This window comes from Rhinolophus sinicus, linkage group LG01, assembly GCF_036562045.2.
Source record: "Rhinolophus sinicus isolate RSC01 linkage group LG01, ASM3656204v1, whole genome shotgun sequence".
NCBI classification, from domain to species: domain Eukaryota; kingdom Metazoa; phylum Chordata; class Mammalia; order Chiroptera; family Rhinolophidae; genus Rhinolophus; species Rhinolophus sinicus.
Window position 1 is genome coordinate 202,519,676 of NC_133751.1, and position 23,545 is coordinate 202,543,220.

General features: G+C 45.5%; 1 protein-coding gene across 8 annotated transcripts in view; it reads left to right on the plus strand.

Moving 5' to 3' along the window:
* ARMC9 (armadillo repeat containing 9) overlaps positions 1 to 23,545 on the plus strand; it is a 141,553-nt gene that overhangs the window by 51,961 nt on the left and 66,047 nt on the right. For all 8 annotated transcript variants that reach the window (XR_012490178.1, XR_012490190.1, XM_074314880.1 and 5 more), the window contains 6 exons: positions 439 to 562; positions 3,031 to 3,170; positions 4,531 to 4,607; positions 7,529 to 7,603; positions 10,995 to 11,085; positions 16,941 to 16,996. Coding sequence is in view for 6 of the 8 variants with exons in the window: in XM_074314880.1 (XP_074170981.1) it covers positions 439 to 562; positions 3,031 to 3,170; positions 4,531 to 4,607; positions 7,529 to 7,603; positions 10,995 to 11,085; positions 16,941 to 16,996 (563 nt within the window). In the remaining 2 variants the exon portion in view is untranslated. The remainder of the gene's footprint in view (positions 1 to 438; positions 563 to 3,030; positions 3,171 to 4,530; positions 4,608 to 7,528; positions 7,604 to 10,994; positions 11,086 to 16,940; positions 16,997 to 23,545) is intronic.

A 23,545-nucleotide genomic window follows, 5' to 3' on the forward strand; every position in this document is an offset into this window, starting at 1 on the left:
CCAGCTTCTTCTCCAGGCCATGGCTGTGTCCGGAAGGAGCAAGGAGTGTGGCCAGAAAGCACTGCTTGGCAGCCTCCGCTGTAAAAACTAACGGGCTCATAGCGCACAGGTTCCCTTCCCACCGCCTGGCCCCTTGTAGAGCTGGCTTTTGGGTTCAAGATTTCAGGTAAATAAAGGACAGTGCTCTCCACGAGGACGCAGTGATGGATTATGTTTAGATTACAAGAAGAGTTGTTGTCTATTCATTCAATAGTTGATGGAATAAAAGCAACTTTGCAAAAGAAATGTATTTTAATAAGTTTTTTAGAACCTAAAATTATACACAAACTCGAGGTGTGTTATACGCAGAGTTTTCACAGAAAGTGGATTTGGAGGATGACTTAACACAAGGTCAAGTCTTTCCTTCTCGCACTTGTCCATGTCTGGTTGTGTTCCCAGGTCGCCTCTACCTTGCCCAGAGCACAAAGGTCCTGCGGATGCTGGAGCAGCAGCTAAAAGAGGACGACAAGGACGTCATCACGCGGGAGAACGTCCTCGGCGCCTTGCAGAAGTTCAGCCTCAGGTGCTGACCGTGCAGTAGGTCCTGGTGGCTCCTGGAAATTAAATTGGGGTTTTTGTAAGCCTCTATTTGGTGCTTATTTAGTCCCAATGACAACCCAAGAGGCAGATGATATTTTTCAGCTAACACTTAGGGATAGGTTAGATGACTTTCCAAGGTAGAGCTAGAAAGCTTGTCTCTTAGCCACCAACCCGTCCTGCTCAAGCTGCTTTGGATGGAGGAAGACATTTTAAAAGCACTGTTGTAGTTCCCTAAGGGATGTTGTGTCATGCACGCCAGGTGCTAGATTGTATCTCAGGCCATCGGCAAGGTTTAGAGACATACACGTGAATGCAGCCTGACAGCGTCAGCCTTCAGGTTGCTCACGGTCCATTGTGTGCACAGACGTGGACAGTCACAGCAGGTGTGAGAGGTAGTTCTGTGGAAATCGGGTTGCAGCCTCCAGGACCCTGTCCATATAGCCCAGCAACACACCCTGTCGTGACTTGGAACTGCCCCCCAACAGAAATTTAAAATCAGACACTCCTTCTTGAACCAGATCTAATGCCCTCCCAGAGCTTTCTGTTTTTAATCGACAGCGTTATTGAGGTACACTTCACAGATCACAGAATTCACCCATTTGAAGTGCATAAGTTAATCATGTTTTAGTATATTTACAGAGTTGTACAATCATCACCACAATCTAGTTTTAGAATATTTCCATCACCATGAAAAGAAACTTCATGTCTGTTTTACAGTCACTCCTCATTCTGACCCCTGGCCCCAGATGGCCACCACTCTGCCTTCTGTAGGCTTACCTGGACCGGACACTTGATATAATGGAATCATCTAATGTGTGTCCTTCTGTGTCTGGCTTATTTCGCTTAGCATAATGTTTTTGAGGGCCACCCATATTGCAGCCTGTGTCAGACATCGTTCCGTTGTATTGCTGAGTAACATTCCAGGGTGTGGCTAGACCATGTTTTGCGTATCTATTCATCAGTTGGTGGATGTCTGGGTTATCCCACTTTTTGGCTGTTATACATAATACTGCCATGAACATTTGCATGCAAGTCTTTGTGTGGGCATGTTTTCCTTTCTCCGGGCTAGGTGTCTAGGAATGGAACTGCTGGGTCATCTGCTAACTCTTCTAGCATCCACATTCCCTCACGACCACCTCGCTTTCTCTCTGACTTTATTAAGAATTCTAGCCCCTTGAGCCCTCAACCTTTTCTGTCAGTCCTCTTGTGAACATACTTTCTCCCTATCAAATGTAGCTGACTCTCACTCTAACCTGAAGCCTGACCAGGTGACATGTTCTAAGTGTGTTTACGTCTAGTGGGGGGAAATGGTAGGTATTTAATTCCCGTTATTTGCGAGGTCCCTGCCAATGAAAATTTCTTGTTCTGACTCTATGAATTGAAAAGAACTGTAAGTAATCTCTAGAGTTATTGCTTCCTCAGATCGATCATATGACCACTTCATTTTTGTTTGTTCATAAAGACAACTTAGCTTGATGTTGACCGTATTTGGAAAAATTTTAGGAATTCGATAGTTACAGTTAAGTAACGGAGATAAGATATGGTGAAGAAATGCTTCTGCCTGGTAATGCAGATGTTTACTGCCAACTTTTTTTCCCCCTTCCAAACAGTCATTTAAGCTTTCTGTTCCGGAAAAGTGTTTACTGTTTATGCAGGATCAGGTGGATGTAGAGTTTAAGAACAGCATTAATAGATAACATTTAGGTGGTAGTTTGACCATAACCTGGTCATCAGGAGATGGGCAGTGCTGCTTCCTCTGTGGTGTTTTGATTTGCAAAGAATTCAGATGATTTCTCATGGTGAGACTACACTTTGTCTTATTAGTTTATAAGTCTGGCAGGATGACAAGCATTATAGCACCTTCTGACGAGGCATTGGGTTGTGTAAGACTTTATTACTCCTGGACTTTGGGTGGAAAATAATTCTCTGTAAATTGTATTATCCAAGTCGTTGAATTACCCTTACTCTGTAGAGATAGGAATCAAAATGGTATTGAGCTGGGTTTTTGGCCTTTCATTATTGTTTTTCTTTACCTCTACACAACTCAAGGTACCTAAGCTGGATTATGAAAGACTAGAGTTTAGTATAAATCTGTTTGTCTATGAACTATTTCTATGGCTGTTTCCTGAGTTAAGTAGATCAAAGCTATCAGTAAATATTCATTCAATATTTGAAGTAATGCTCTGCTCCTTTTAAATATAGAAAAGGAAACTTTCAAAATAGGAGGCCTTCTTAGTGCCTTATAGTTGTTGTTTTTAAACCCTTCATAAAATTCCTGAAAGGTAAATAATTTATTGTTGTTTTAGTTGTGTTGGTCTAGCAACAAAATATTCCTCAGTGTGGGTATCTTCTGTGCCCTTTGTCTTTTCTGACATGCTTTCACAGTGCTATGTGCTCTTAAAGAAAAATTTCTCCCCAGCTTTGACTTACCTGTAGGCTCTTTCATCCTAGGCGCCCGCTGCAGACAGCCATGATTCGAGACGGCCTCATCTTCTGGTTGATCGATATTCTGAAAGACCCCGATTGCCTGTCCGACTACACGCTGGAGTACTCGGTGGCTTTGCTTATGAACCTCTGCCTCCGGAGCGCAGGTCTCACAACCTCCTGTCCCCACGTGAAAAGCCCAAGTGTAAAGCTGTCAAATCCCTAAAGCCAAAATACCATTTTGGCCTTAGGAAGACTGTTTTATATTCCGGGGGTGCCAAAAAAATGTGGCTAAGTGGACACTTTGGTCAGTGTTGCTCAAGCAGTAGTTCACCGTAATCAGAAGTGTCTGGACGCTGATGGTAACCACTTTGAGCACCTCTTATAATTGCAGAAGTCAAACGTGACTTGTATTCACCTTTTGTTATAAGTATATATTGAGTACTACAATTTTAAGATAGTTTTCCTTTCTTCAAAAGTGTATACATTGTTTGGCACCCTCTATATATATGTATGTAACACCTGCGTTAAGAGGAAAATAAAGTGTTTATTGCACTATTCAAAGATAGAAAGTTACGAATTATGATCCCTTTTATCTGAAGGCAGGGAAGTATATTCTCAAGGTTGCAGAGGATTAAGTTGGTGACAGAGCAGGGAAGTTAAACCCTGCTGCCTGCCCCTTATCACAGCTGTTTTCTCCACTCCACCCCCTGGAGATGGGGATTCTCACACGGACATCACAAGTCACTTATGTGCTTGATCCATACAAGTAGTGATTTTAGCTTTCTACACGTTCCATCCCGTTTACATGCTATGGTCCCTGGGATGAGAGAAGCTTCTGTAGAAGAGGTGCCAACCAAGTCCAGCCTGTGGCTGACCTCAGTCTGAGTAGCCCCAGTGTTGGGAGAAGGTTACCCAGGTAAATAGCTCAGGGGGATTTGCCAGAAGCTTCTTCACCCTCAGATGCTTTGTCATCTGAAGCCCCTGTGTGTTGTTGACTGAGTAAATGACTATTTCAATCTTCTTTTATAAAAAAATAGCCTGTGCAAAAGGTCCTTACTTCAAAATATTTGTTATTAATAGATTATAATCAGACTTTCTGATTATCATCAGTTTATTTGCAGCGAGTATTATGATGATGTTTGGAGTTATTAAAATACCTGTATGATTTTGATGGTGGTCTATGCACGTGCCAGGTAGAACATCGATCACTCTGTAATATATTACACTGTGCTCAATAGCTCTGTGCTATGCCTGAATAATAATAACTGCCACCATTTACTGAGCGCTTGGAGTGTGCCCACCTATACTGAGTTAGTTAATTCTACATCACCCTTTAAGGTAGATATTAATAATCCCTAAGGAATCCCAGAGGAAGAAACTGGGGTCCAGCTTGGTTAAGTGACTCACCTAAGGTCACACCGCTCATAAGCAGAGGAGCCAAGATGTGTATTCAAGTCGGTCTGACTTGAAACTGTGCTTCTGTGTTTAGACACGTCATGTTTTGTTTTGTGTGTTTTTCTTAAGGGAAGAACATGTGTGCCAAGGTGGCCGGCCTCGCGCTGAAAGTTCTTTCAGATCTGCTGGGCCATGAAAATCACGAGGTACTCAATTAGAGCTGCTATCCCTGGGCTTGGGGAGGGCTGGCCCAGGGTAGCTACTGCAATCTCCCTCCTCCACGTATTTGTGTAAGCTTTTATAATTTCTGAATTCTAGAACTCGGAAGCAGGAAGTCGTTCCTCCACTCCTCACTTGCTCGCACCCTGCCCTCAGTGGCTTCTGCCAGCTCCCTCATGTGCATTATTTTTTTCTCCTTATCATCTATCCATGCTTCATTCCTCCCCTCACATTGACGCTCCTCTGTTGTTTCATGTATGTCTGTAGACATGTGTGTAGTCTGAAAATGTGTTTAATATCGTGTGTATTTTTAATTGTATAAATAGTGTTGCATTCTAGAGCTCATTACTTTTCTTATGTTTTCACTGCGTTTTCAGGACCTTTCCATGTTGCTGCATATACACCCAGTCCCTTAGCTCTCACTACTGCAACACAGCCCTTTGTTTGCAGCCCTCCTGTTTTACTTATCCACCTCCCAGGGTGTCCACTTTGGTTGCCTCCACCTCTCTGCTGCCACCGTGGTCCTCAGTGGACGTTGCCACACATGCCCCACGAGGGCCTGTGCCAGAGCTTCCCTGGTACATAGACACTTGTCACTGCTGGCTCACCCCCTATGTCAGTCTCAGGTCAGAGTCCTGGAAATCGTCTCAGAATGGCAGTTCTAGCTTCTGCTGTCATGGGCGTCCTCCCCAACACTTGTGATTTTCTAAGCTTTTTAGCTTATGCGTTGCAAGTCCTTTTTAAATAAAGTAGAGATCTGGATAAACTAATGAACAAAACTAATAAACAGTATAACATGTTGTTCACCTGCTTTCCTACACATGCCTTTTCAGAAACGGTAGCATCACTTTGCACCTGAAGTCAAATCCTCAACAAAACTCTGACCTCTTTCTCCAGACCAGGTGCAGGGGTGTCTTAGCAGGACCGGGCGGTTGAGTACCGCTGGGTCCAAGTGAAGCACTTGCTATCCCTGCGTCTGTCCCCATTTCAGACAGACAGATCCCATTCTGTTCATTTCTTTCACGTTGTAGGTTCCTGGAGCCCCATCATCTCAGAGACCTGGGCGACTTTAGCAAGTGGAGGTTACAGTGTGTGCATGCCTTTTATATTTTAAAACCAGTGAGCTCTTAACTATTTCTAGACCAGAATGAACTCTGTTCTCCATTTTCTTCAACTCAGGCCATTGAAGCCAGAGGGAAATGCATTCTGTCTCTAATAGTAAAGGTTGGTTTCAGGTGTTGGAACCAGAATGTTGGCTCTGAAAACTGAATATGCTACAGGATTCAGATCATGTCATTAACTGTTGCCAATGCATTTGCTTTGGAAGATCAACCTATATATTTTTTAGAGCCTGGAGAAGTGTTCAGTACGTAAATAAATGCTACACACATGTATCCTACACAAGATAATTGTGTTCTTAGAAGCCAAAATCCAGAAGCCACAAAGATGCACATATTTGACTATATGAACATTAAATTTTTTTTGTATGAGAAAAATGCCATAGTCAAATTCAAAAGACAAATGATACCCTGAGAAAAAATTCGCATCATATGACAAAAGTTTAATATCCCTAACATATAAAGAACTCCTGTAATTGATAAGTGAAAGTCAAATTATAAAAAAATGAAAACAGAAAAAAATGTAAAGGATATAAATGGGCAATTTACACAATGGTAAATCTTGATGGCCTTTAAACATGAAAAGCTGTATAATTTCGCTAGTATTCAGGGAAATGAAAATAAAAACAACTATAAACTGCCTTTTTTTACCCATTAGATTGGCAAAAATTGAAAGTAATGAAGTTTAGTGCTGGCAAGTGGTGGTGGGAAATGAACCCTTTCCCCTCCCGCCCCCATCACCGTAGAGAGAATATGGCACAGTTTGCTCAGAAGGGAGCTGTCATTTGTCAGGTACCTACATATGCACTATGTCCTGGGCTGGCCTTATGCTGGGGTTACCCACATGATTAAAACATGGTCCCTGTCCTTGAAGAGATCATAGTGGTGGAGACATGTATACATTTAAAAATATACCAAGTCCAGGACAGTAGTGGGGGGTTGTGCCGAAGTAGGGGAGCACTCTGTGCAGGGTTCAGGCAGGGTTCCCTTTGAGCTATGTCGCAGCTGAGTTTTAAAGCATTGATCATAGCTTTCCAGACAGACACGTGTGAGAGGTGCATTCCCAGCAAAATGAACAGCTAGAACCAGGGCCATGGCCTGTCACCGGGTGGTGTGACGTGTCCCTTATGTAGTGTGGAACCTCTGCAGTGTGAACGTCATGGCAAGCAGGGAGGGGCAGAGCGGGTGATAGAGGCCAAAGCCTGAAGGCTCCTATGGGCTGAACCGAGGAATCAAGGAGTGGAGTAACGACAGCCCGCTTCCGAGTTCTTTCCAGGCAGACTATGCGGAAGCTGTCCGAAGTAGGGAGAGGTGGCATTTGGCCCATGTTGTGGAATTTTGGCAATGATAGGATGGTTGTGTGAAAGCGTGCACATCAAAGGCAGGACTCATTTGGAGATGTGATGTAGCCCAGGTCATGGACAGGTCTGAATGAGGACAGTAGCTATGTGTGGAAAAGAAAAGTTCCTATCCAAGACAGCTTGGAGACTCCCCGAAAGAGAGTAAAAAGGGAGAGGTATCCGTGATGACCCCAGAGTTTCTAGCCTGAGTGGTCAGGATCGCATTAATTAAGCAATGAAACATAGCGGGGGTAGTAAGCTTTGGGGGCAATGGTGGATTTGGTTCTGAGCTCTGTTGTAACAAAGGGAGACGTCTGTCGTTTGGAGAGCTGTGAAGATGGTAACTCACTGTCCGCTTTAGTCAGAGTGTTCCCAAGTGTGGTGTTTGATAACTGAGTTGTATAGTATTTGAGACCTTGCAAGTGACTGGATTTTTTTCTTCCCTCAAAGATACAGCCGTATGTGAATGGAGCACTGTACAGCATCCTTTCTATCCCGTCCATTCGTGAGGAAGCAAGAGCTATGGTAAGAAACGTGCTTGAGAAATGTGTCAGCTTCTGTTAGTGCCATAGGTCGGAGCCATGAGAACAAGGGGTTCCCAGACTGGGCTCCGTGGAGGGGCTTTCAGAGAGTTTATGAATGCCCCAAAATCGTATGCCAAGTACATATTTGCAATTTTCTCATGAGAGTCTGTGGCTTTTACCCGATTCTCAAGGGACCCCTAGCTCCTCAGTGATTAAGAACCATGTTAGAAAGTTCCCAGCAGGTTTATTTTTGGAAAATTGTAGACATTCTTTTTTTTTCTAATTTAAATGGCTGATTTAAATTTGGGGTTGGGGGAATGCATATGGATTTTGTAGTAGCAGAAGCTTAACAAGAAAACAATGAAATGATGGAAATCACAAATTCACCTCCAGGATTCCTGGAGGAATTGTGGCAGCAGTGAGAACAGGTGCAATCAAAACACTCTTGACATTCTGATAGCGACCAAATGGAACAGAAAAGCTAGTAAAGATGATAATACCGGCCATACTTAGTTTTTTGTCTAATTAGTGATTCAGTACTTAATGTGTTTACATTAGTGCATATACTGGAAGTTTAAACAAGCCTCAGGTGATTCGTATAGGTTTTTGAGATGACAGATGTTTCTAGATCTAATCAGCAAAACCACCATAGCTTTGTCCTTTTCCCGTACAATATGTGAAACCAGGCCAACTGTGCATATTAAATGCTGTGACAAGGGGGTTAAATATATTCCAGAGGCTGAATTCAGTTTGAGAGCAACAAAACATGTTCTCCCACTTGGTTTTGCTTAGAAGAATTGCCAAATCTTCTCATTGGTCATCTAAATTACATCACCCATTTTGCCAGAAGTAAAAACTTATTTAGGAACCATTCTGTGTGGTCACAGTAAACAATGGGACTTAATTGCCTCCTGCTTTTGAATAATAATAGTTTTTTTTTTAAACCCTGCTTTCTCAACACAGAAAATAAACTTGGTTAAGTTCTGTATTACAGTCATTCAGGTGCAAGAGAGGAATTGTCAACCAAGCAAAGCACAAGGAATAAAACATGTAGGCTGAAGAGAAAGAAAGAAAGAATGGAGGTGACATGGAATTAAAAAGCTTGAAAGGCAGCTGTGGAGGGAAAACCTCTAGGGCGAAGGGGTGGAGAAGGCCGAGGGAACTGTCTTCAAGGGACAGGGACCAAGTGGGGAGGGCAGACTCGTTGCTGTTTGACAGGAGAGATGAGAGCCCTTAGAGACCATCCAGGCCAGGGAGAGAGAAGGTGGAAGGAAGGGACAGAGCCTCAGAGACCTGTGTGACCCTAGCCAGAGGGCTCACCCAGGTGCAACTAGAGTCCCAGGAGAGGAGGGAGACAATGGGGCAGAAAAAGGGTTGAATTAATAAGCTATCTAGGAAATCCCCAAATGTTTGGAAATTAAAATATTGACCCTTGTGTAAGTTATCTGTTGCTGCATAACAAATTACCCAGAAGCTCAGTGGCTTTAAAATTTTATTATCACCGCTCAATTTCTGTGGGACACAAGTTTGAGAGCAGCTTAGTGGGATGGTCCTGGCTAAGAGGCTCTCGTCAGGTTCTAGTCAAGACTTCAGCCAGGGCACCCAGGGCTTGAGCAGGGCTGGGGAATCCGCCTCCGCGCTCGCTCACGCGGCCGGCTGTTGGCGGGGACCTCATGTCCTCAACACATGGGCCTCTCCATAGCACTTCTCTCGATGAGGCATCTGGGTTCCCCCCCACCTCCCCGAGTGAGTGATCCCAAAGAGAAAGAAAGAGCAGGACGGGAGCCACAGTATCCTTTATGACCTGGTCTCAGAAGTGATACACACAGACCGACCCTGGCACAGTGTGGGAGGGGACTGCTCAGGAGTACGAATTCCAGGAGGTGGGGGCGTTTGGGGGCTATCTTGGAGGCTGACTGCTGCACACTTGTAAGTCACCTGTGGATTAGAGAAGAAGTCACAAGGGAAATGAGGGGCTATTAATATTTTGACATAATTACATATATTTCCTCGATTTTTCATTTAGTTTTTAATTATGGTGTTTTGGGTCATACGGCAGCTTTAATTGTAGTTGAGTCTGTTAATATTTTCTGTTATAGCTTCTGACATAAGTTTCTAGACAGCCTCTGAATTATTGAGTTATTGACTTTAAGAAGAAAACGTGGATGACTTAGATAAAGGTATAAGCAGTATAAGCTTCTGTCTGGCATTTAACAGGCATAACCTATGTAGGAACCCTCTTGTTAGTCTGAACGGAGGAAGCTTTTGGACACGTCACTTAAGCAGTTGCCTGTTTATTTATAAGAGAGGCCTCTAAGAGAGGTTATGGCCAGGGTTTTCTAAAGCCCTGAGACTGCCCACATTTCACTCTTATCCTTGAGGAAGTTTTTAGATTAAGAAAGGAATTACATTCTTTTTGCATATAACAATAATACAGAAAACCAGACAGCGAGGAACACATCATCCGTAATCTCACCACCTTGACGCCTGCTTGTGACAATGCTGGAGAATTCGTAGCTGAGCTAATGTTCTCAAACCTTGCTGGGGTTTGCAGCGTGTGTCCGCACAATCCTTTTGGAAAGCAGTTTGGTGACACATATGAGAAACCACTAAAACCTCCTGGATTCATTTATTTCCCTCTGGTCACTGATTCAGAGAAGAGCTCTACCATGAAGATGCCCATTTCAGCATTTTTATAATAGTGAAAAACCAGAAGAAACATAACATCTAGTAACAGGAATTGCTAATGAAATTATGGCTCTTTTGCGCAAAACATTAATAGCTATTGAGGATGATAATTAGGAAAAGCAGTATGAGGAAGGATGGAAAATTTTTATTGTATAATGAGAGATAAAAGCAGAATATGACGTTATAAGAACTCTGTTTTTGCAACTGTGTAAAACATTTGTGTACTTGTAGAAAATGACAAAAAATACATAAAAATTATATTAGTACCAAATACTATGATGTTGGTCTTAAAAATAATAGAAAGGGAAAAAAAAAAACAGGAGAAAAAGATAAATGAGTGCCCCGAGACCCATTTGAACTTTCAGAGGTTGCCAAGGTCTGGGGCCGGAGAGCAGATCAGATCAGTATGGCTGCCCTGAGGGCCACTCCAAAGCCTCTTGCACCCAGGGCTGGAGTATTGGGAGCTGTGGAGCTATCTGTGTGTTTACTAAATATGTTATAATTAGGTCCGATATTCTACCAAGAAGAAAATAATTTCACTGTGAATTATAAAAAGAATGTTTAACAGTGAACAGAGGAATTGTTCTTGTGCATATATAAGAAAGTGTTTTGGGAGGGCTTGACTGAAACTATCCCACGGAAAAGTAGATCCCCGCAAAGAATGTTAACTGAAATGTTAACTGTTCCTCTCTTCACTGCTTTAGGGGATGGAAGACATCCTTCGCTGCTTCATCAGAGAAGGCAGTGCTGAAATGATCCGCCAGATCGAATTCATCATCAAGCAGCTGAATTCAGGTCCGTTTAATGCAAGAATCTGTGAATCTTTTGAATCTTTCACATGTGCCAGGAACATACATGGGCTTTCTCAGAAGGACTTGTCATATCTTGGAATTCATTCAAGAGGCCTAAGTGAACCCATAATCAACCAGGTCATCAATGCCAGATTATCCCAAGATCAGCAATCGCTTATCACACTTCAGGCTTAGAGTCAACAAAAAGAATTCAGAAACAATTACAGAAACCCTTCTCTAACCCTAAATTCTCTTTATGTGGGCTTCCCCCTCCTCATTCTTCCTCCACCTCCGAAGAGTGGCTTCCCCAGAGTCCTAGAGTCAGATAAGGAAGACAGATGCCAGTCTTTTCAGCCACTGGAGAAAATGTCATCATCCTCCCGCATTTCATTCATTCACTCAGGAGTAGTTTATGTTGCCAACTGACAGCACGGGAGGATGTGATCCCCTTTTTTGTCTGGCTTCCTCCATTATCATGGCAACCCACATCCCATAATAAGCAGGAAAGGATGGTGAGGGGAGCCTTGGATGGAACCAGGGTGGTGCGGAAGCTCTTAGCTCTTTCTATGGACTCCTGACTTGCACACATGCCAGAGGCTCCCGGGGCCAAGCTTGTCCCTTATCTCTGCGTGCCCTTCCCTTCCACCCAGCAGTCAACGCCACTGAGAGTCCAAGTGCACAAATCCTGTTCAGCACACGAACAAGGGTCAAAAAAACAAATCTTTTTATCTCGACTCTAATCCCAAGTCAGCAGCTTGATGAGGCCAAGCAGAAGGGAGATGCCAGAAGCCTCTCACAGGAAGAAGCCTCCAGGTGGCTCTTCTGGCTCATGGTTCACGGCCTGGGCTGCACAGGATGGCCGCCTGGGAGATTTGGAAATTCGTAAGGCAGTGCCCCATCCCAATTAAAATCAATCTCTGGGGGAACCCCAGGCGCGCGTGCTGCTTAAAGCTTCCAGGTGACTCCAGCGTGCAGCTGGGGTGGCTCATGCCTGCCTCGGGCAGACACAGGCATGGGGAGGCAGATGGAGGACGTCACAGCGTGTCCGGATTCACAGCAGGCAGCTGGGAGAGCAGCCAGGGAGCCTGAGACCTTGGCTCCCTTCAGGCTGGGGGCCCATTTCCATTTGAACATCCTTCCTTCTGGGTTTTGTGGAGCAAGTATAATTCATCCCAAATTCAGGTGGGCAAGGAACAGAACTTGATTTTCTGCAACAACTTTATTTCTGATTTTGAACCCCGTTCTGCTGGGTGGGCATGTTAAAAAATAAAGTGAAATAAAACCCTACCCTGAATCCTGGCTGAGGTTGCTCCCTACCCCCTCGGTAGGCCACAGTTTGGGAAGGCGGAGAAATGCTGGGAAAAGCCGTTTCCTGTCTGCTCCGTGGTCACCAGCTCTGCCAAGACCTCCCTCCCAGGCAGGGGACATCTGCAGCTGCAGGGTCACATCTGGGTTGGGACTCTGCTTTGAGGCTGACTGTGTTTCAATCTGTCGAGACACACCTCCCTTTCCTTGTCCGTCTTCCCACCTCCCTGGCAGCCAAGAAGCTGGGTGAGGCCCCCCCTTGCTCTCTGGCTAAAAAACATCTTTCTCTTACATAAACCTGGCCCTTGGAGCAGTATGCCAAAGAATGTGAGGAGGGAAGGAGGGGTCAGTTTACATTTCTGTAGGGGGTGTGCTTTGGCACAAGTTAACATGGGCAGAGCTGAGGCAGGAAGGGCTTGGGAAATACCTGCTTAGCTCAGTAAGCGCCAGTTTAAATAAAGAGTATCTAAAGTATTTCCTTTTTTATCTGAAGCACCTAAGTGATTCTGTACCCATAGGACAATGGCAGGACCCAGAGATGATTACCCAGGAGGCTGCTATTTTGAAACCAAACTAGAAACTCACTGAACGTTTGGATGGAGGACACACAAATACCTTAGCATATGTGTCATCAGCATCAAGTCAAAATGAATCCACCAGCATTGCAATGGAACCTAGAGGAGGGACAGCTGGAGAAAATGTCATCATCCTCCGCATTTCATTCATTCACTCAGGAGTAGTTTATGTTGCCAACTGACAGCACGGGAGGATGTGATCCCTTTTTGTCTGGCTTCCTCCATTATCATGGCAACCCACATCCCATAATAAGCAGGAAAGGATGGTGAGGGAGCCTTGGATGGAACCAGGGTGGTGCGGAAGCTCTTAGCTCTTTCTATGGACTCCTGACTTGCACACATGCCAGAGGCTCCTGGGGCCAAGCTTGTCCCTTATCTCTGCGTGCCCTTCCCTTCCACCCAGCAGTCAACGCCACTGAGAGTCCAAGTGCACAAATCCTGTTCAGCACACGAACAAGGGTCAAAAAAACAAATCTTTTTATCTCGACTCTAATCCCAAGTCAGCAGCTTGATGAGGCCAAGCAGAAGGGAGATGCCAGAAGCCTCTCACAGGAAGAAGCCTCCAGGTGGCTCTTCTGGCTCATGGTTCACGGCCTGGGCTGCACAGGATGGCCGCCTGGGAGATTTGGAAATTCGTAAGGCAGTGCCCCATCCCAATTAAAATCAATCTCTGGGGGAACCCCAGGCGCGCGTGCTGCTTAAAGCTTCCAGGTGACTCCAGCGTGCAGCTGGGGTGGCTCATGCCTGCCTCGGGCAGACACAGGCATGGGGAGGCAGATGGAGGACGTCACAGCGTGTCCGGATTCACAGCAGGCAGCTGGGAGAGCAGCCAGGGAGCCTGAGACCTTGGCTCCCTTCAGGCTGGGGGCCCATTTCCATTTGAACATCCTTCCTTCTGGGTTTTGTGGAGCAAGTATAATTCATCCCAAATTCAGGTGGGCAAGGAACAGAACTTGATTTTCTGCAACAACTTTATTTCTGATTTTGAACCCCGTTCTGCTGGGTGGGCATGTTAAAAAATAAAGTGAAATAAAACCCTACCCTGAATCCTGGCTGAGGTTGCTCCCTACCCCCTCGGTAGGCCACAGTTTGGGAAGGCGGAGAAATGCTGGGAAAAGCCGTTTCCTGTCTGCTCCGTGGTCACCAGCTCTGCCAAGACCTCCCTCCCAGGCAGGGGACATCTGCAGCTGCAGGGTCACATCTGGGTTGGGACTCTGCTTTGAGGCTGACTGTGTTTCAATCTGTCGAGACACACCTCCCTTTCCTTGTCCGTCTTCCCACCTCCCTGGCAGCCAAGAAGCTGGGTGAGGCCCCCCCTTGCTCTCTGGCTAAAAAACATCTTTCTCTTACATAAACCTGGCCCTTGGAGCAGTATGCCAAAGAATGTGAGGAGGGAAGGAGGGGTCAGTTTACATTTCTGTAGGGGGTGTGCTTTGGCACAAGTTAACATGGGCAGAGCTGAGGCAGGAAGGGCTTGGGAAATACCTGCTTAGCTCAGTAAGCGCCAGTTTAAATAAAGAGTATCTAAAGTATTTCCTTTTTTATCTGAAGCACCTAAGTGATTCTGTACCCATAGGACAATGGCAGGACCCAGAGATGATTACCCAGGAGGCTGCTATTTTGAAACCAAACTAGAAACTCACTGAACGTTTGGATGGAGGACACACAAATACCTTAGCATATGTGTCATCAGCATCAAGTCAAAATGAATCCACCAGCATTGCAATGGAACCTAGAGGAGGGACAGCTGGAGAGTTTCTATCCAGTCCAATCTTCAGTCTCATGTGGAACTTAATAGCAGGACAGGAATTAGTGGAAGTTTACTCGTGTAACATACACAAAGTGGCCTTGCCGCCATCTGTAGTTAGAGTACTGACCTTCTTGGTTCATTTTAGTGAACATGAAAACATGTATATGGGTTTTCATACGAGTACATTCAAGCCTATCTCAATTCTCTAGCACTGTTTTTCCAACAGAGTTTTAAGGTCTTCAGGTACAGAAAGTCCAGTATATTGTCAGTACCTACCCCATAGATGGGAAAGGACTACTCTGGCGAAACCTAAGGAAGAAACCTAAGGAAGACTTGATGCTGAGAGGTGGAGCTGAGCAGCCATCAGCAAGAATGGGAAGTTTGCCAGTAACTCCAGTCCTCAGCTGGGGGACCCGCGACACTGACCGCTCACTGAAGAGAGGACAGGGAGACCTGACAGGTCCCTGGGCAGGAACAAGGCAAAGCCATCCTCTCCAGCTGGGCCCTCCGGAAAGGCAGGATACTGTCGACTCCAGCATGATGCCCTGTTAGTTATCTGTGTGAGAGCACCTTGTGGGGCAGAGCTCATGTCCCCGTCACCCCAGAGAAAAGGAGCCGAGGTTTATAAGGTGCTTGAGTTCACAGGACTGGATTGTTCTGGGGATAGGATGAGTGTGAGCTTAAGGGAGGGGAATGTGGCTGGACTAGACTGTGGACTCATGAAATGTCTAAGATTCTTTGAAAAGAAAAAAGTTATTTCCATATTTGACAAAGAAAGGTTTATCACTGATGAATATAACAGCATCTCCATTTTGAAAGCCACTTGCTTGAAAGCCTTCTACTGAAGGTGGGATGGAGTCATGCTATCATGGGCCAGCAAGAAATAGAGGTTAGGTCATTGAGCTTCAGCCCGAATACAGAATGACTTAACAGTCTCCTGTCTGTAAAGTGGCTTTCTTGACTGAATTCTATAACAACGGTATGACTCATGATCGGCGTAGAGGGATGCAAACCCCGGTGAGGTGGGGACAGGAGTCAGTGTCCTGGCCCCGGTCCAGCCACGTCAGTGGAGTCCTTGCCTTTAGAAGGAAGGCTGTGTTGCAGATGTGGGGTGCCCTGGTTTCTACCTATTCTCTTCTAGGAAATGGTTTGGGAATTTGAACAAGTTTTGGTGAATCTGCCGCCAGTCTCTTCGATAATGGTCTTTGGTTTCCTCTTCCCTCCTACTCCCTGTTTGACTTGCTTTCCTCCTCTCTTAGGCTTTCTTTACTTTCATGTCATCTGTTCAAGAAACAAGTGATAATAAGGAAGGTGCAGAAGGGATAAGGGGATGAGTACGTGAGGTTCTCTGTCCCCAGGGACTCACGATCTAGTACAGTGGGTGAGAAAGCCACCCAGACAAGACAGTAGCCATTCATTCAATAGTGTTGAGTGTTATCAGTTCTGGATAAAATGCCGAGTGTGTTCAGGATTGGTGACTGTTCCGTGAGGGATCAGGGACAGATTCGGGGAACAGAAAGGCACCAACTTCTATGTAATGCCTGCTGTGCCCCTGTCCTGCTGGTGTGTTGTAAGACCCCGCAACAACCCTACGAAGTAGGCGGTCTGATACCCATTTTACAGATTAAGAGACAGAGGCTCATTTGTCCTCTGACTCAATTGTGCTATTAATTTATTCCTCCTATGTGAACTCTCTGAAGATGTAGCAATGAACCACGGGAGCCTGCAGGAACCTTACCTGCCATGACCCTCCTCCCACTGTGGAAAAATCATGAGGTTTAAGAATAGACTCGGTTTGAATCTCAGTTCTGTAACTTACTGGGAGTGTGATCATAAACAAGTCCCTTATCCTCTCTCTGCCTCCATTTGTTATTTGTTATAACATGGGGATAAGAGTCAGGAAGTGAAATAACACGTGGGTTGCAGAATCTAGCATCGTACCTAGCGATAATACTAGCTTACTTTCCCCTAAATTCCTCTGAAATAACATGAGGGCTTTTAATTTTTCTCATGCCACTACTAATGTCTTCTGAGAAAAATGAAGAGATGGATTTACAATTGCTTAGGATGATCAGACTATGGCTGAAACGATACCAGGAACATGATTGTTTTGATGGAACCTAATTCTCATTAGGGTGTTTACATGCTTCTGCAGCGGCTAAGGAATTTTGTTGACCAAGGCTCCCAGCTACGGTCTCAGTTCTTCATTGATTTTTTTTCCCTTTATAGAAGAGCTACTGGATGGTGTTCTTGAATCTGATGATGATGAAGATGAAGATGACGAAGTAAGTTGGAAGCGCTTGACACCACATAGAAAATTTGTGCCAAACTATTCTGAGTCTCTTCCTTGCCTTGAAAAGTTAGTCCAGAAATGGAGATTTTGATCCCTGCTGTGTGATTTTTCACAGTCCTGTAGATTGGCTACAGCTCAGCAGGGTGGTTTTCTGCCCGGGCTGTGTGTGGTGTCTGCTGGCTTTCCCGCGTCAAGCGAGCCCCCCCCCTCCCTCTCCTCTGTGTGCGCGATCATCACCCTGGGGGGCAAGTGAAAGCTCCCAGCCCTCTTCCGGGGTCGGCAGCCTCAGAACATCATTTTTGCTGCTTTCTGCTCAGGGCACAGCGTAAGACCAGCGCAGGTTTTGGGGCGGCAATTAGACTCCACCGACAGGAGGGCCCAGGGTGGAAGCCGCTGTGGGTGGCCGTGTCTGAAGACTGCCGCACCTCGGGTGGGTGGGCTGCAGCCAGCACTCGGCTGCACTGGGGTTTGTGAGAGTTTGAAAGAAAAAAATCTCAGTTCTTCAGCGTGACTGTTTTGCCTTGAAGGGGAGTGAGTCTGCACCGATCTTCCTCATGGGTGGGTACGTTGAGCAGGAGGCTCACGGTGAGAATCTCTAGAGTGAGAGACGGGGCTTGGTTCAGAGCTGGCGGAATGTCGTGCAGGGCGGCCTGCAGGGTCTCTGCTCCCGCTCCCCACACAAGAACGCAGGATATGGTGAGGCCAAAAAGGAACACCCACGGAGCCATAGGTAGGGGAGTCATACCACTATATTCTCTCTGGTGGCACTATACTCTCACTGGAGGCTGGATCCACACTGTCCGCAAACTGCCATCCACGCTTGCCAGCCCAGCCGCCATCTTCTTGCTAGCCCCCATTCTTTCTCTCTTCTCCTTCTCTCTCTGCTAGCGTAGCCACAGCAGTTATATTAGTGGCCAATGGCTCACTGGTTACAGCTGACGGCCAACTAGCCACAGCTGATGGCCATCCAATCACAGTTGGCCATTTACTACCTGAGCCAGCACCTGTCTATGTGAGGCCGAGAGCCTGGAAACTACTTTCTGGGGCTCTGCCCTCACATTCCACCCCTACAGGCTCTCGCCTCACAATCTACGCGACAAGCGTCTTCCGCGAGGGGACCTGTGCGAGGAGCCTGGGGGTGAATGCAATATCCTGGACACAGCCAGGCTCTCTGGGCACAGCCAGGGTTTCTCAGGGCACCACCAGTGCTTCTGGGCACGGCCAGACTTCCTGGGCTTCTTAGGGTACCACTAGTTTCCCCGGGCACAGCTAGGATTTCTCAGGGCACTGCCACTCTCTGTGGGCACAGCCACACTTCCTGGACACAGCCAGGGCTTTCAGGGCACTGCCACTCTCTGTGGGCACAGCCACACTTCCTGGACACAGCCAGGGCTCTCAGCGCACTGCCACTCTCTCTGTGCCTCTCAGGGTACCCTGCTGGAACAACAGCGACTCACAATCAAGGTGCTTACATATTCTCAATGGCGGCCAGTCAAGAGACAAAAGCAAATATCCCCCAGTTCCACTAACAACAGTTCCCAAACAAACAGTCGAGCGGTCCATTAAATTAGGGATGGAAGGCAATTCCCCATAGTCCATAGTCATTCACCAGGGCTGTCCTGGGGGTGAGGGATGACCTTGACCTCACCCTCATCTCCCACGGAGGACTCAGCAAGCGTTACCTCCTGGGACTACAAGTCCTGCATCCGGGCTGCCCGAGCAGGAACTTCCCCGGCCCACAGGGCTGCAACGACCTTCGCTTTCTCCGGCCTGTGCTGGTTGGGGAAATGTCCACATCTTTCCACCTCTCCACGGGGCTCCCTCTCTCCAGCAGCTGCATGGCTTTTCCTGTGCTGGTGGGAGAACCGTCCACATCCTCCCACCCCTCCACAGGGGTCCAGCTCTCCGGCAGCTGCTCCTCCTGGTCTTCCAGAGACTGAGTGTTCATACACACAAACTGCTCCACCACTCTTGGGAGAGCTTTGGCCGGCACCATACCCTGCTCGCTGCGCCATTTGTCATGCGGGAGACCCTGCTCGCTGCGCCATTTGTCATGCGGGAGACCCTGCTCGCTGTGCCATGTGTCGTGCAGGGTGGCCTGCAGGGTCTCTGCTCCCGCTCCCCATACAAGAACGCAGGATATGGTGAGGCCAAAAAGGAACACCCACGGAGCCATAGGTAGGGGAGTCATACCACTATATTCTCTCTGGCGGCACTATACTCTCAATGGAGGCTGGATTCACACTGTCTGCAAACCGCCATCCACACTTGCCAGCCCAGCCGCCATCTTCTCGCTAGCCCCCATTCTTTCTTCTCTTTCCTCTCTCTCTTAGCGTAGCCACAGCAGTTATATTGTGGCCAATGGCTCACTGGTTACAGCTGACGGCCAACTAGCCACAGCTGATGGCCATGCAATCACAGTTGGCCATTTACTACCTGAGCCAGCACCTGTCTATGTGAGGCCGAGAGCCTGGAAACTACTTTCTGGGGCTCTGCCCCCACACGGAACTAACCACTTTCCTCTGCATTCTTTGGATATGGCTTTCTCAGCTTGAAAAATCTGCTTACCTTGTTTTTTAGAGCGTGAAGGTTCAGAAGGTTTAGAAGTAATGTGGGTGAGTCTCGTGGAATGGTATAAAGAATGGTGGTGACTCATGGGCTGTAGATGGATTATCAGATGACAAGCCTTTTCATTGTTTCTCCTTTAGCTCTAGAAAAAACATAGCCATTGTCCTGTCTAATTCTCTGTGGCAGTAAGTAATTTGCATTCCTTCTACTTTGTGGGGGAATGAATGCTGGAAGATATATTTTTACTTGGAGTTGTGGTCTGTCTGTTGAGAAGGTGTGTGAAAGCCAGGTTTCTGTTCATGGGGGAGATATTCATTTAAAGGCCCTCACCAAACAGGACAGCTGTGCTGAAGCCTGCGAGTGATTGTCCCTCCTCAGGCCGCGCCTGCCATTTTCTTCACGGGCTGTAGGTGGCACCAGCGAGTATTCTTGCTCACTGCCTTGGGGGACAAGTTCGGTTCTGGACCTGAGACAGGGATCCCTGGCCAGCACCTTCTCCAGGCCCCGTCCTTTACAAACGTGGATCCAGAGAGGGGAGGAGGCCAGCCTAAGGCCACCAGAGAGTTGATGGCAGTAAAATCTGGTTTAGGACAGAGATCAGCAGACTTTTTCTATAAAGGGAAAGAGTGAAAATTTTAGGCTTTGCAGGCTCTTTTTCAACCATTCAAATCTGCTATTTTAACACAAAGTAGCTATCAACAATACATAAATGGATGAACATGGCTGTGTTCCCATAAAACTTTGTTTATGGACACCAAAATTTGAATTTCATGATTGTTATGTGTCACTGAATTTTTTCCCCAAATATTTAAAAATGTGAAAATCATTCTTAGCTTGCCGGCCTTCCAAAACCAGGCATCTTGGCCCGTGAGCCATCATTTTCCATCCTCTGGAGAGAAGCCAGCCCCCTTGACCCAATCTTCTCAGAACTGCCCTATGATAAGACACCACCTTTGTGCGTGGCCATTCAATACTGTTTAAATTATATTTTGAGTTAATATCTTAATTATTTAATTTCAATAACTTTTTGTCATTGTGTCCAAAAGTTTCTCTCAAGATCTATTTTCCCCCTTCCTATGTTACCCTTGTAGGGTTTTTTATTTTGTTTTGTTGCTATTAACCCCTTTGTTTTTCTACTACAAGGGGAAATTCATTTGGTGCAGCTGTTCAGGTTAATGATGGAAATTCACCTTTTGGAAATTTTGCTATGGAAACAATTACAGTCTACTATAAATGAAGGAATATAGAAATCTTTCAATTTTCTGGACTTTTTGCTACTCTGTGCAGATTGTTATTTTAAGAGGGTAATGATTGAAAAATATTTGTTGTGATAATTAGACTTTTCAGAAGATGCCTAGAAGGGGTTTAATTGGGAAATTATAAGGAAAGCACCTGTCAGTTGGGGCATAACTTGACTTTTTGTGAAGAACTCAGGTCAGCAGATTCTGGACTCCCTCCCTTCTGATCCTGGGGGTACATCACACAGTATCAGCAAGGGTGACCTGGAAGGGTTGAGTGTGTCTGGATTTTACTCAGCTTTCCCCGAGGGCAAGTGTTAGCTTTAAAATTGCCTTTTAAAATTAGAAAAAGGACAGTAAAAGATGCTTAGACTAAAGGAAAATTTCCAAAAATCATTTGAGCAAGTGGCACTGTTAGAATATGGGTATCACCTCCCAAGGTAACAACTTTGAAGGAAACAGCAGAATTATTCTCAGGGCCTAAGGGTCATATGTCATCTTGCTTAGCAATGTAAAGTGTTTTTTAAATTTAATATTTAGACCCAAAGCACACATAGTGGAGTCATTGTTTTCAGTTATCTGCTTTGTGCCTCTAAAGATGAAACGGCTCTATTGGAGTGGGGCCGGAGGCCTGGGTGAATTATACTTGCTTTACGTAACATTGAGCTGAAAACTACGGACTTGCCACTCTGGCCACTGGTCCTGCTCCACTGGAAACTCTCAGGATGACCCCCAGTTGCAAAATCTAATTTTTTTCTCTAATTTCTAAAAATGTAATGACTTGTTCTGACTGTTAACACTTAGTTATGTCTGAATATACCTACATTTATATGCCAAAGAAAAAAAAAAGAAAGTTGGAGCTAGAAATGTTCTTTTCTCACTTGTAGACTGTCCAGGATGTAATGTCAGATGGAAAAAGGAAATCGCAAAGTAATGTGAACAGTATGATTTTATTTCAGAAAAAATAAACACAGAAACACACATCCTTATGAATTATATATATGCTTATGTATACATGTAGCAGAAAGGTGTGGAAAGTTACACCCTCTCTGTTGACACTGGAAACCAACCAAGGGCACTAGAATAAGAGGTGAAGGGAGGCCTTGATTAGCAGGGCCCGAGCTGCACATTGGTCATGTGAAGTGAGAAGTGAAAAGGGCACACAGCTTTGGTGGACAGAAGTCAGTTGCTGAGCATTTTTGTAGACTAATGGGGCAAAAGCCAAAAGGAGTGGTTGAGGAACATATGGGAAGTGAGAGAAGTTGGCCTTGAGCAAGAGAAGAGAGTTGGGTGGTAGCAAAACAGACATTTTTGTTTTGTTTTAATTTGAGAGAGACCTAAGCATGTTACAATGCTGATGGGAAGGATCCAGTTGAGAGAGAGAGGTTGGACATTCAAGACCGCAGACCCATTTAAACCTCCACAGAAATAAAATCATCATCAGATAAGCTTGGACAGGACACACAAGAGAATGAACAGATAACAACTACAATTTAAGGGTTCAAGTGCATCTCATCTAGTACTTCGAAGAAATGTATTATTTGGTGCAATTTATTTTTATATTAAACATATGTAATGTGTTCCCAAAGGACCAATGATAAATCATGAGGCTCTGGAACCCCAATTCTAATGTTCTCGCCTCAAATGGCTCATGTTTCATTTCCTTATTACCGTTTAAGGCAAGGTTCCTCGTGTCTAACTGAGAAGTGGCTTTGTGACTGGGGATGAAAGGCCTCCTGTGCTATCCTAGAAGACTGATTTGAAGACAAAGATTCTCCCCTCTTAACAAAACAGATTTAAATGCCCTGCACTTTTACATGCTGGTTGCCATGTATGAGTTAGTGACAGTCATATGCTCAGTAATTTCCTTCTCTATGGACGGCTCATATCGAAGTCACTCATTTCTTCATTCAACAGATAGCTGAGGACCTTGAAATAACCTTATTCTAGGAAATAATGGGGGAGGAATGCAAAAGAAATCTGAAAGAGTATCCATGGTTTAAAATACCTCCGAGAGTTTAAAATCTAGATATGTGAGAGAATGATGGTCCTGATACTGCAGCGCGCACTCGTGTACCAGGCACTGCCCTAGGTGCTCTAAATGTACTCCGTCACCTACTCCTCACCGCAACCCAGTGACAGTTACTGCTGTTATGCCCATTTCACAGATGGGGAAACAGAGACAAAAAAAACATCACTTGCCAGGTTCACACAGCTAGTAAGTACATGATAGAACTGGGATTCCAACCCACGTGGTCTGACTCAACAGGCTACACCGTTCACCACTATACCGTAGTGTGTCTTGTAAAACACACATTAGCAATTAACAAATAATAGAGAACAAATTATAGGTTCATGGCTATGCTAGAAACAGGAAGTGCCGCAGAACTTCCAAGTACTCAAAATACTGGAAGATGGCTGCCCTGACAGGACTTGGCCTAGCCTAGGTTGAAAGGTAAGTGGAATGGGGTGATGGTGGGTGGCATGGATGTGGCCAGGACAGGAGGACAGGCGTCTTCTAGAGGAGGCAGCATAATTTCATCTTTTGCCTCTTACCTGAGCCACACCAACCACCCTCACCCCCAAGACTCTGTTATCAACAGTGTGTGTATATACTTTCATACTTTCCTTACAAGATACATACACCAAGTACACATACAGATGTGGACATATCTATGGGTGTTTATGTCAATATTTGTTTTACAAAGTGGGGTAATACAGATCTAGATATAAGT